General features: G+C 38.2%; 1 protein-coding gene across 1 annotated transcript in view; it reads right to left on the bottom strand.

The window, feature by feature from the left end:
* Positions 1-5945, bottom strand: part of LOC115781968 (ethanolamine kinase 1) — a 30253-nt gene extending 24308 nt beyond the window's left edge. Inside the window, exon 1 of the mRNA XM_030731929.1 lies at positions 5612-5945. Within this exon, the coding sequence (XP_030587789.1) occupies positions 5612-5752 (141 nt within the window). The 5' untranslated portion in view covers positions 5753-5945. The remainder of the gene's footprint in view (positions 1-5611) is intronic.
* Positions 5946-13852: the final 7907 nt, after the last annotated feature.

Here is a 13852-nt window from a genome sequence, read left to right as displayed (position 1 = left end):
AAATCCAAAAGGCCACGAATATAAAAAAAAGAAAAGGGAGAAAAAATGTTTTTGAGAGATAAAACACTCCATATTAAACATTTTACTACACTATATTTCAGCATTTTACATTGCCAAAGCCCATAAAAGCCATGATGATTTTCTAAGAAACTTCTAAGTTACAACAAATCCTACTGTAAATAACTGTATTTTTTTATGGTAGAAGACAATGAAAATAACATGTTTTTAACATCTGTTTATAAAGCAGGCATCTTCATTTATAACAGTCTTATATTAAACTACATTAATTACAGAATTTGAAGATAAACAACAGACAGGTGGCAGATGCCAAGTGTTTGGTTTCAGGAGTCAAAATTACACTTTCAGTACATAGCAATTTACAGGCCACTAATTTACCATTGTTATAGCTCATTTAAAAATGTCAATGACCTTTCTTTAAATGCACATTATTGTTCATAAAAAGGGAAAAGAAAAACACTAGAACAGACAAACTGCTGATCTGTGTATTTGACTTTAAGACATAAAACATGTGAAAATCCTGTCAGATGCTAATGTGGAACCACAGAGTGCATGGCATGGTAAATACTTGCATATACAAATATGTTACTCAAATAACAGCTTTTAGTTAAAATAATTCTATGATGGCATACAAATCTGGACAACTAACATGTAGCAGCTAGATTAAACAATAAAGTCAAAGATGAATTTTGCATAAGTCTGTTTTGGCTCATTTGACCAGCTGCATATTTGCAAGAGGTTTTTGTTTCAGTATGTTCGTATCTTTGAATAGAACAGTGTTCAAGTAAAATTATGTTGGCTGGTCTCTGTGATTCCAGTTATACAGTGAAGCTGCCACATGCACGTTGTTTGACCTGCACTTAATTTAACACTGGAGCACATGCTCAAAGGAGGTTCAGAAGTTTATTTTCATTAGAAGCCAAGTAAATGGCAAATGGACTGGTTCTTATATAGTGCTTTTCCACTCTATTTGATCATTCAACGCACTTTATACAACATGCCTCATTCACACCCATTCATACAAGCACTTTTTTCTACACCTAGGTGTGTTCTATCTAACATTCACACTCTGATGAACACATCGGAGAGCAACTTGGGGTTCAGTATCTTGCCCAAGGATACTTTGGCATGCAGCCAGGGTTTGAACCACCAACCTTCCGATTTGTACTTGACCTGCTCCACCTCCTGCTATTGACTGCTCCACCTTCTGCTGTTCCCTATTCTCATCTGTTATGCTTCATCTGTATCCTTCTTTCAGTAGCTCACTTCTCATCAGTATCTGCTGGCTCCTCAACACCCGACGTGGACCTTGTTAATCCGGGCGTCATCCGACCCGTTATGGCTTCAGTTAAATTCAGCAGGTTAATGGTTAACAGTTTATCAGATGCAAATAAAACAACAAACATCTGACATTGAAAGAACTAAAACAATATAGCTCCTTTTGTTCTAATGACACTTCTTTTGTGTACCTTTTTGCAAAAACAAAAATAAATCATTGTAAAAATGAATCTGGTGCGCAGACACCTCTACAGGTTTGTTCTGTACAGTCAATGCAACAATAGCTGACTGAATTATGGTAATAGACACACAGCTGTAGAAAGTATATTGACATTGAAAATCCCACTTCTGGAACAGCTTGTACTGCTCAGTATGTGTACACAACAACACCGCAGTGACCACTGTCTGCAAAGACTTTTTCTGACATTTGTTGTCATTCTGTGGTTTCTCAGTCTCTCAATTTCTGCCAAAGTCCCCAAGGCATTTTCTGAGCATCAGATGGGACCGGCACACAACACAGTTTTTCATCTAAATGGAAAATGAACAAACATGCCCACCTTGACATCTGACCCAGTATTTATATGGATGGTGGGCTGGTTTCCAATAAATTCTTTCTGCCTCTGCATCTCACATTTTCTATTTGTGTCAAATTTTATGATTTATTAATTGTCATTTGAAAAAAAAATCTATTAAAAAACACTTAGAACAGGCATGAGACAAATCATGTGCGTGTACGTGCTTTGATCTACATTTATACATGAAATTTCAGTGCTTTGGTTTATTTTTAACCCCATTCTCCATAAAAATCTGAAGTATGTAAATCATATGATGTTTATTTATTGCATTGCCTTAAATGTGTTCTATTAATTTGTCATAAAAATAGAGATTGCATAGTTTGTTGCAATCATAAACAAAGTCGTGAACAATAAAGTACAAAACACTAATGACAGCCATTTGAAAGAAATGCAGCTCGGTTAAAAGCACACGTAACAGCAGGAGGTGTCTGTCCTTCCCCTGCTGAACACAATACACCATTATAGGAGCCGCTGCAGTGCGAGAATTGAAGCGAAACATCTACTCTTGTGTACATTACTGGAACTGTTGAGGATTGAGAGGTCATCCACCCAATGTGGGGTCACCTAACAAACATAAACCCCATTTCTCTGAAATATTGGACCTTGTGTTTGCACATGGGACCAGAATGGGATTATCTTGTTCTGAATAGATGCTCTGACAGCATGAGCAAAAGAATCTTCCTAAAAGTCTACTTTTGTTGTCCAGTTACCTTGGATTTTTTTTCTGGTTTTGTGTGTGGAAGGTGTCTTTCTACAATTTAAAGTATAGAGGAAAATGGAGTCTACACAAAATAGGGCAAAATTTTTGTAATCATGTGTGATTTTAATTTAGATAATGCAGGGTTTTTTTTTCCATCCATCCATCCATCCATCCATCCATCCATCCATCCATCCATCCATCCATCCATCCATCTTCTTAACACAAGAGGCAGGGTACATCCTGCACAGGTCACCAGTCTATCACAGGGTTAATACTGAGAGAATCGCCATTTAACCTAATATGCATGTCTTTGGACGGTGGGAGGAAGCTGTAGAAAACCCAGAAGTGTATGGAATGTTAACTCCACACTACCTGATGGTATATTTGAACCCAGCACCTTCTGTCATTTTTTTTTCTAAAAGCAGTGTTATTAAATAAGCAAATGTACACAGACATTTATTATTTTTCAATATTGGCACTTCTATCTATAAAATCTATGAAATCTATAAAACAACTCAATATTTAAAGAAGCACAAAAATAATTTCTAAGGTGGTCTCAGTATTTGATTTACCCACTCAAGACATAAGTCTTGACATGGCAAGATGTTTAGCCAAGACTTAGTGGCAACTCAGCATTTACAGCAGCACAAAGAGGCTGTATTGGCAGTAAAATATACAGAATTTTCTTTTGTTAGCATTAATGTTTGGCAGCACGTGGCTGTCATTAGAACTAATGCCTCATAGATTAGATTCCTAGCAGGAACCCCATATGTGGAGTTTGCATGTTCTCCTTTTGCTTGCATGCGTGTTCTCTGGAAGGTTAATGCTGCCTCTCTGCACCCAGGACACTTTTGCAAAAGCGATTCTTTATCTCAAGAGTTTCACTTCCTGATTAAATACAGGTTAATAGACCCACACCTGCTGTACACTGACTGCTAATTTTTAGGTGGCACAGACAGAATGTATATTTGCACCGCTGCATGCAGGAAGGAGATATAGGGGAGACGGAGTACAGAAATTAACATTTATGAGCAGGCTGGAGAGGACTGAATGATATAATTAGCCTCATAGCATAATTACCTAAGTCATATTCCCCAAGCTGTTGATAAAAAAATTTTTGATTTGCACCTTTTAAAACATGCTGACTGCAATACTGAGGGACAATTTTTAGTTTGACAGTGAACTTTTCCCATTTCTGGTTTTTAGTTGCACCTTTTCAAGTTTAACTACCACTTGGCTAGTAGAAAAACTACAGTGGCTTGCAAAAGTATTCATACCCCTTGAACTTTTCCATATTTTGTCACATTACAACCACAAACATATATAAATATATTTCACTGGAATTTAATGTGAAAGACCAACACAAAGTGGTATACAATTGTGAAGTGGAAAGAAAATTATACATGATTCAAAACATTTTTTACAAATAAAAAACTGAAAAGTGCAGTGTGCAAAAGTATTGAGCCCCCCTGAGTCAATACTTTGTGGAACCACCTTTTGCTGCACTTACAGCTGCAAGTCTTTTACAGTATGTCTCCACCAGCTTTGCACATCTAGTGACTGAAATTTTTGCCCATTCTTCTTTGCAAAACAGCTCAAGCTCAGTCAGATTAGATGGAGAGCATCTGTGAACAGCAGTTTTCAGATCTTGCCACAAATTCTGGATTGGGTTTAGGTCTGGACTTTGACTGGGCCATTCTAACACATGAATATGTTTGGTTTTAAACCATTCCATTGTAGCCCTGGCTTTATGTTTAGGGTTGTTGTCCTGCTGGAAGATGAACCTCCGCCCCAGTCTCAAGTCTTTTGCAGACTCCAACAGGTTTTCTTCCAAGATTATTTGGCTCCATCCATCTTCCCATCAACTCTGACCAACTTCCCTGTCCCTGCTGAAGAGAAGCAGCCCCAGAGCATGATGCTGCCACCACCATATTTGACAGTGGGGATGGTGTGTTCAGAGTGATGTTCAGTGTTAATTCTCCGCCACACATAGCGTTTTGCATTTTGGTCAAAAAGTTCAATTTTGGTCTCATCTGACCAAAGCACCTTGTTCCACATGTTTGCTGTGTCCCCAACATGGCTTCTGGCAAACTGCAAACTATGGTTTTCTTTTAACAATGGCTTTCTTCTTGCCACTCTTCCATAAAGACCACATTTGTGCAGTGCACGACTAATAGTTGTCCTGTGGACAGATTCCCCCACCTGAGCTGTGGATCTCTGCATTTGGTCCAGAGTCACCATGGGCCTCTTGGCTGCATCTCTGATCAGTGCTCTCCTTGTTCGGCCTGTAAGTTTAGGTGGACGGCCTTGTCTTGGTAGGTTTACTGTACAGTTGTGCCATACTCTTTCCATTTCAGGATAATGGATTGAACAGTGTTCCGTGAGATGTTCAAAGCTTGGGAAATCTTTTTATAGCCTAAGCCTGCTTTAAACTTTTCCACAACCTTATTCCTGACCTGTCTGCTGTGTTCTTTGGACTTCATGATGCTGTTTACTCCCCAATATTCTCTTCACCAACCTCTGAGGCCGTCACAGAGCAGCTGTATTTGTACTGAGATTAGATTACACACAGGTGGACTCTTTTTAGTCATTAGCAGTCATCAGGCAACTTCTGAATGCAACTGGTTGCACTCAGAGAAAAGGGGGCTCAATACTTTTGCACACCACACTTTTCAGTTTTTATTTGTAAAAAATGTTTTGAATCATGTATAATTTTCTTTCCACTTCACAATTGTATACCACTTTGTGTTGGTCTTTCACATTAAATTCCAGTGTATGTTGGCAGTTGCCGGTCTGGTTCATTGACAGTAGGTGTGTGTTTATGCAATGCCACAATTTTCCCAGGTGTGGCTGTCCCAGTCAATTCACCCCAAGGTCAGCCCACCTCAGACTCTACAGGCCTCATTTGATATGTGAAATGTTAAAATTCATAACAGTAAAATTAGAAATAAGAATCAAAATGTATGAATATAATTTTTTTTTTTTAAGTTAATAATCAGTCATTGGTAATCCATAGATTTAGCTGAAAACATTCACTTGCCTTCATCTGAATGTCTTGTGCCTTCCATTGAGGGCGAAGTCTGCTCAGAAGATCCAGGATTCCTCTAGAAGGTTGATGCTCATCAATATGGACCTCCACATGGTAAAGCTGTTTTCCAGCACCAGCAAGCCCGCTGTCCATTTTCACCAATGCAAATAGATTATACTTTGAAAAATGTTAAGCTCCAATATAAGTTTATGTCAAGACTTGGGCCAGTTTGACCATGTTTCAGGAGAGTCCAGTGTACGTTAAATCAAAACTGCAGGAGTCATCACTGGGATTTGCCAGTTACTGAAAGTGTCTACTTGTGTGTTCAGTTATTCAGCAGTTTATCAGGGGCCAATGTGCCTTTGGGCATCTTCATTCCCTCTGCTGTACTGTAGTTTACATATTAACTACTGGCAGGTCAAGCTCTGCAGTATGTACATATTGGACCATAGTGGACCTGATTTGATTGGGGCCTCTTGACCAGGTCATGTTTGTAAATGAGAATTAGTTCTCAAACATTTTTACCTGGTAAAATAAAGGTTTAATAATTATAAATAACAATATTACACAAGCCATTAAACCAAAAAAAAAAAAAAAAGCAGGGGATTTTAAAAATGTCAAATAAGGACTGGAAGTAATCAAGCCACTGCATGTAAAACATACCTACACATTTGAATTTACCACTTTTTTTTAATTTAAAAAATGTTCTATAAATATATCATTTGTGACACACATGTCCACACCTTACTCTTTTAACATTAAAATTGAACTTGCAGTGAACATGGTTGCAGAAAGTCCCCTGGACTTACGCACAATTCTGCTTTCAGTTTATCCTATTGAGCTTCATTCAAGCTAAGGAATGAGCATATGCCCAAAAAACAAAGCAGTAATATCACATTTTGTTGTCTAAATATTTTTCAGATGTATTACTTTTGGCTCATGTGCACCAGCGAAGTCTAAAAGGGTGGAGTCTATTGTCTGACCAAAGTCATCATGTAATTAGACCATTCAAACACGACCTCTCATGCTAGTTCAATGCCATGGAACATTTCAGTATGATCACTCTGTAAACACAAAATGAATTTCATAAACATTGGAGCAGCATATTTTCAGTCTGTTAAATTATTTAGATGTTGGGCCAATGTTTACCATTTAGCATCATTACAGTAATTGCCTAGAAGTCACGAATGTGGTGATCATCTTGAACCGAATACTTTGCAAGCTTTTAGACGCAAATGAAATTCACTTGCCATCAAAGCACATCTCATCATCAAAGATGTTGTGTATTGAAAGCGAGATGAGTGACTTGATTGAAAATGTAAGGGTCAGGCTATAGAACAGAGTAGTGGAGTCAGTGTTTCTGCTGTCTCTCTCAAACACAGTACAAATTTGCTGGTTATTAACAAAGAAGTGACAAAAAAAAGGTGAATTGTGCAATAACCCACACATAGGTATACTATTATGACAGTTTTGAGACAGTTTCTTTTACTGTGCTTCATTGTTTTGTTGTTCCTTACGACTGAGCCTTGAAAACTAATTATTTATGAAAGGATCAAAAAGTATCAGTTATGTTGAAGAAATCTCTAAAACTCATTTTACAGATTTTTCTTTTGACATCTTAAGTTTTTACATTTTGTCACTGATAAAGGATTCCATACTGTCCCTTCTGCTATTACTGCAACAGTTTGGTTTTTTTTCCTGAGATTTCTGGATAAAGGATAAATTGGCATAAATGAAAAGCACCTCTCACCCTATGATATCTAGGATAGGCTCCAGCCCCCCCATGACCCTCAACAGGATAAGCGGAAGATGATGGATGGATGGATGGATGGATGGATGGAAGGATGGATGGAAAAGTAATTCAGTTCAGGAGACTGGTTTAGACAGAGTCAGCGCTTTTGATTTTAAAGGGTAAAACTGATGAAATTATTTTTGTTACTGTCACTAAAACTCATGAAAAGACCAAAACCAAGAATATATTAGCCTTTCCGACTAGTTATGCGCATTAGTTCCTGCTGTAGATCACTTTAAATTAAGATTCTTTTTAGGAAAACAAAAACAAAGAATTGTTAAACAGTAGAAAAAAACTACAATAGTGAATTTGATTTGACATGTTTTACTAGTTGCAGAAAAAGACACAGAAAACTACTGAAACACATATTTATAGTTCAAGTTGAAAAGATGCTAGTTTGAGTTAAAAAAAAAAAAAAAAAAAAAAAAGCCACATCTGGAATTATTAGGATTTGGATTCTTTCACTAAGCGCAGTGACATAAAAAAGACCAAGAAATGTCCAAATGGATCACGATCTGTTTTTAAATGAAGCATATACAATGTAATTACAAATTTCCAAACTTTGGTAAACCTAAAGAAGGATAACAAAAGAACTGGTCACACAAATGAAAAGGACAGCTCTTCTTCTTGATCAAGTTATTCATAAATAAATGTTGCTTCCTTATTAAGAACTTGGCTGAATGCCAGTTGTGTGTCTCCACTGCAGCCCAACTGAAAGGGTTCATAACGTGAGAGGGATTTGTTCTCATGGCACATTTCACTGGATAAATATAAACTTTGCCTTCAGTGACCCTCAATTTCACCTGAACTGATCCAGAGGGTTTTTCTTTTTTAAATATTAATATTTCAATCAGTAGCATGGATTTTTTAAATACTTTGCGAGAGCTTGTTAATTAATATACTGAAGTGTATGGAATGTTAATTGAATCTCAGAGATGCTTGAAGATGCAACTAACGCAATATACAGAATAAGACAAATGTGATGAATTTTTGTTAATACCAAACAGCTTATTTATGTTAAAATCTGTGGTGTAAAGGAAAAGGAAATGACTCGTTATGTTGCACCAAAGTAATATGAAAGAAATAAACAACCCATGACCAAGAAAACTACAAATGCTACATGTTGTCTACTGAGAATAAAATGGTGTAAAAACAAATGAAGCATGCACATATCACGATTATATCTGCAGTTCTGATGTCTCCAAAAAATAAAAAAAAAATGAGGGTATTTGTTTTTTCCACCAAGAGAACGTGTCAATACATGTGTGCGTCAGAGCACTTCAACAACTGTCTTAATATTTTCAAATGAATTTGTCCATCACGGCACAAGACTTAATGCAACACAAAATGCATCTTCTTCTTTTTTCCCTGGGCTTCTTCGGGTCAGAGAAATTCTTTCTTTTATTGCACGGCAAACAGCTGTTGGTGTCCTTTATCAAACAACTCTTTGGAGAGAAAAGGAGAGAGAGCGTTGTGCAGACATTTAACCTTTTTATATAGTCTTACAATTGGGGCTCTCAAGGCCTTTCATTTGTGAAGATCCTGTGGAAAAATCAGGGAGCTTGGACTCATTTCACTACCGGTACAGTATATTTATATTTCAGCTCCAATCAAAGCTAGCCAATATGCCATCACTATGTATTTTCCCTCTGAGCCCTGCCTCCCCACTATAATTTCCACCGACATTTTGTGTGCAAATGCAGTAATAGACACATTTATCATATCAAAAGAGATTCAATTTTCTTTTCAATCATCCACCGGTATGAATAGCGCCACATCCTCTGTGGCCAACAATGAAGGGCCATTACTGTGAGCCAAAGGATGGCTTCGCCTTCTCTATGCATTCAAGGGGAAAAGTGTGTCAAACTGTTTTCCAACGCCAACATTTGTTCTAGGCAAATGGAGACAGCTTTCAGACAGGTTAGTATCCAATTTTATTGTCAGACAAATGTCATTTTTGTTTGGGGCCATGGTAATCACTGGGCGCAGACACCGGTGTTCCTCTGCGGTAAAGCCGGCAGTTAGTCCATTTAATACTCTAACTCTCATGTCAGTAGCAGATTGCCAAGTCCAGACATGACACCCGCTGTCTCTTCATTATGTGAAGAGGGTGACATGCAGAATTCATGCCACCATCCTCAGGGGGAGGAGGGTGATGGGCTAATTGCCTGAGACATTGTTGACTTTGCAACTGCAATTAATTGTTATCTTGCTGACAAATCAGAGATGTCAATGGGACACTTCATGTCAAGTTTTCTTTGCAGTAGCATGTATACATGCAGGAGTGTTGCGCTTGCAGACAACATACATCACTAAGGCTGCGTAGTTCCCCATTTTTAAAATGGAAATTTGATTTTAGGCTAGTTTACTGACAACTACTGAATCTATTAAAAAATACATCAAGTATTTACAGTGTCAGATTTTGTCCAGGGAAGAATAATAAAGCCCTGTCTTATTTTCATTTCCTACTATATTTTTGTGTAATTGTTCATCTTCTTTTTCCTCATTTTTCACAAATAGTCCAAACAGCACAAATAAGGAATTTATTTTTGGTTTGCTATTCTCAGGCATGTGCAGTGCCACTGTTCTCTTAACAAGATAAATGATTCAGAAGTTGTGCCAAAGTTTGATGGCATTTTTACTGATTGCTAACAGCTGTATAGTTGATAGGTTACTTTGGTTATTTAAAGACTATACAGGTCAGACTTCCCATTTTCTTCCCCAAAACTGCTATATCTAATAAATGCATTGCATGTGTTACATGCGTTTGATTCTTAGCGAGTAAAGCATTACTTTTGACTTCATTTTAGCAAATAAAGCATCCAAGGATTTAACTGTTGCCTTCTCAACATCCGCGCTCCCCCTTTTTCACAGAAAGTGTCTCTATCATCTCCTGCCATACCTTATACATGCTCCCTCACTGCCAAACCACCCAAGCCGCAGCTGATGAGGTCATTCATGCAGCTAGCACCGGTCCCTGAAAGCTCTGCTTAATCTGATATCATTGGCAGGGAAAAGCTTAACCAGCTCCATTTCTGGCCGCACTATTTTGGGGTGCTCACTGTTCAACAATACCGTCTTGTCTCAGCCTTCGTGGATCCTTAAATCTGCTCGTAAAGCTAAATTATTCTCAGTTTATATGTTTGAAGTCTGTAGAAAGCTTGCTCTTGTGATGCCATTTCCAAAGAGCTGTGTGGCGGTTGGTTTATTGAGCATGAGGGCATGAGCAATACAGAAAAGAAGAACGAGCCACCAAAACACGTCAGCACACGGGGCAGAGATAGCCCATTTACTTTTATGTTAAGTAGAGTGTGTTCTAGTTGTGGTCTGGCTACTGAATTATGTTGGAAGTGGAGGAAATGAACGATCTATTTCTGGATTTAGACAAGAACAAAATGAAAAAAAAAAAAAAGGAATTTTATTGACAGAAAATAAATAATGCAGTGTAAAAATGCTATGCAATAATTTATTAAACGTAATTTGTTTCACAGAAATGGCAGCTGTGAAGGATATTTAAGATACAGTATAACCCAAGTATCTGGCCGCACATGTTCACAGTCTGTCTTTCTCCATTAAATATGTATTACAAGGGCTCGGGCCTGTGACCTTGGTTTAGGAGAGAGCTTGCATCATTTCATGTTGAAATAAAAAGACAGACTGCCAGCAAATCTAGCATGTTAATTACACATTCACTTTCATGTGCTGGAAAATCACACAGATCAGCCCTTAATGCTGCTGTTGGGTTTCTTTTGATGTGGGGGATGTGTGTGTGGGGGGTGGGGGGGGGGGGGGGGGGGGGGGTACTGTACTGTACTTAAAAAAAATCTGTCAGGAGCCCTGTCCCATTAATATCCACTTATTCTTACCTGTTTTGGGTGCACTGCTGTTCTTGTTTAATTGATAAGAGATCTGAAGCGGGGGGGGGGGGGGGGGGGGGGGGGGGGCATGGGGTGGGGAGGATATATAAAAAGCTTCATGAATGATGAATGGCTGATGATGGTCTATTTCCATCTTATTTTAAAAATATACAAAACAGGCGTCACTTGAAGGGACACACTCAAACACACAGCATCTCTCACAGGGACGGCCAGACGAGGCTGTTATAATTTCATCTGTCAGGATGCATGAAGACAGGCAGAGACACCCCCCCATCCCCCCACAACACCGTGTCAAAGAGCAGTTTACACAGATAGCAATGTCACTTCCCTGTTGGTGGTGGTCTTTCAATCATCTGACTTCCAGGGCATTTTTTTTTCTTTTACTTCAACAAACTAAATTAAGTTGCATGCATATATTTTATTGGTCGGGGGGGAAGGAAAAAGAAAAATAACAAAAACATGGGGGATTTGAAGGATAGAAGTTAAAGTTGACGGGGGAGGAAAAAAGGGCGAGCTTTGTTGGAAGGAAGTTTTTGACTTGAATGTTAAACCAAAAAGCAGTGTACATTTCCTGATTGGCTTTCGCTTCAGCTGAAGCCATAGCCATCATTTTGTTTCATCTTTTATCTGTAAAACATTCACCAGAGTACGCGCTACACTATAACAAAAACACACAGTTCAACAGCAATAAAAAGTAACTAACTGAACAGTATGTGAGTTTATCTCCTTTAAATTTATCTAAACTTCTGGCCAGTGTAACAGACGGATGCAGCTCCTGTGACTTCCCACGCTGGTTTTGAACTCCACAGTTTGAAGCATCAATGTCAGCATTATGGCTGCAGGCATTTTAGTTTTTGGAGCCAGATGGCATCTTTGGTCAAAAGGGTGAAGAAATTAGCCGATGCTAGCTGCCCTGATTAGCAAGCTGCATTTGTAAATTGTGCAGGTGTGATGCACAGACACACATACCGGCTAATTAGTACCGAGTAACAAACTCGCAAAACACTAGAATTTCACTCACCGAAACTGAAGCACAAACTTTGAGGGTGGGCTGTACCACAACGCAAGCTTGTGTCTGACAATTCTGTTAAAATGTCCTAAAAGTACAAACACAGCACAAAGGTCCAGTTCAGTGAGTCCAGTTAACAAAGGAATAATCAAAGCAGCCACGCCCCTGAGTTGGTTTTTTTTGTTTGTTTTGTTTTTTTTAAAAGACCATAAACAGGCTTTTTAAATATATAAAGTTGAGCTTTTAAACACGGGGGTCTATGGAAATTTTTCTCTCTTTTTTTTTTGGCACTTCAGCCACATTTCTGGCTGCAGAACTGTACATAACACTTTGCACAGCATATTTTAGATATCTTAGTTTTGATAAACTTGCACAGATACACACAAATAACAGCTCACAGTCTTTAACATCACATAACACGCTCGTGTTTGTTTGACAATTCTTGAAACTAGAACCTTAGTTCTAATGTGAAGTGTTCACATTTTATTAAGTTTTGTAAATTCAACACAGTTATATTACTTTATCTTATTTTGTTTTAATTTCTTCCTTTTATTTTACTGTGGTCTGTGCTGAGGGGTCCGTTGGCTGCTGATTTAATAATAATAATCAGCAGCCAAAAATTCATAATAATGTTCAGTCATGTAATGGTCAAAACTTTATATCGTCTGCAACCCTGTCCCTCAGAAAGTGACCTTTCCTACGTTCATTTAGAGCTCACTCATAACAACATTTTATTGTTATCTGTTCCACAGTGACTTGAAATAAATGCAGTGCAGGACAGGCCATTTAATTTTTACTATACAGAAAAAAGGTGTCTGTTACTATTTGTGGTCGCATTCACAATCTACCAAATCCAGCAGCTCTATTTCTCACATGTGTGAGAAAACCTGCACGCACACACCTGTATACACACACAGCAACACATGACCCAGTGTTCACTCCGAGTGGGCAAACTCAATAAGAGAGCCATCTTAATTTTTAACCAGATGAGTCTCTTTAGGGCACAGGAGGATACCTTACATGAGACTTTTCTGTTTGTGGAAAAGTTTCAGCAATCAGCTGTCTTATTCACCACATTATCATCTAAATATATTTATAATAGTTGAAAATGATTTAAAGCACATGAAAAACAGACGACATAAAATCAAAACAAATAACGCTCACATAACAAAGGGACGACATATTTTTATTTTTTTTTTTGCAGTAGTTGAAAGAAACAAAAAGAAAAATTACACATCATCTTACTCAATATATATAAATACCCTGGAGAGCAAGCGCGCCTGCTGCAGTCTAAAGCAGGGTCAAACAAACCCAGCCTTGTTAGACATCTAAAACCTAAAGGCGATGGATTCTGGGGCTGTTACATGATATACACCGTCATAACTGTGGACACAGACAGTTAACAAACGCAGCCTGGCGGTTTGCTACTGTCTGCAGTTATGGGCAGCAATACAGAAAAAACAAATATAATTCTGATGCTTGGTCGTCTGCAGGAGAAACAATCTCTCCACAAATTCTCAGAGGCGCTGGATGGAGAGAGACGAAAGAGGGGTGTGTGTGTGTGTGTGTGTGTG

The sequence above is a fragment of the Archocentrus centrarchus genome, chromosome 6, assembly GCF_007364275.1.
Source record: "Archocentrus centrarchus isolate MPI-CPG fArcCen1 chromosome 6, fArcCen1, whole genome shotgun sequence".
Classification (NCBI taxonomy): Eukaryota; Metazoa; Chordata; class Actinopteri; order Cichliformes; family Cichlidae; genus Archocentrus; species Archocentrus centrarchus.
The sequence above is the reverse complement of the archived record's forward strand: the minus strand, read 5'-3'. Positions and strand labels throughout refer to the sequence as shown.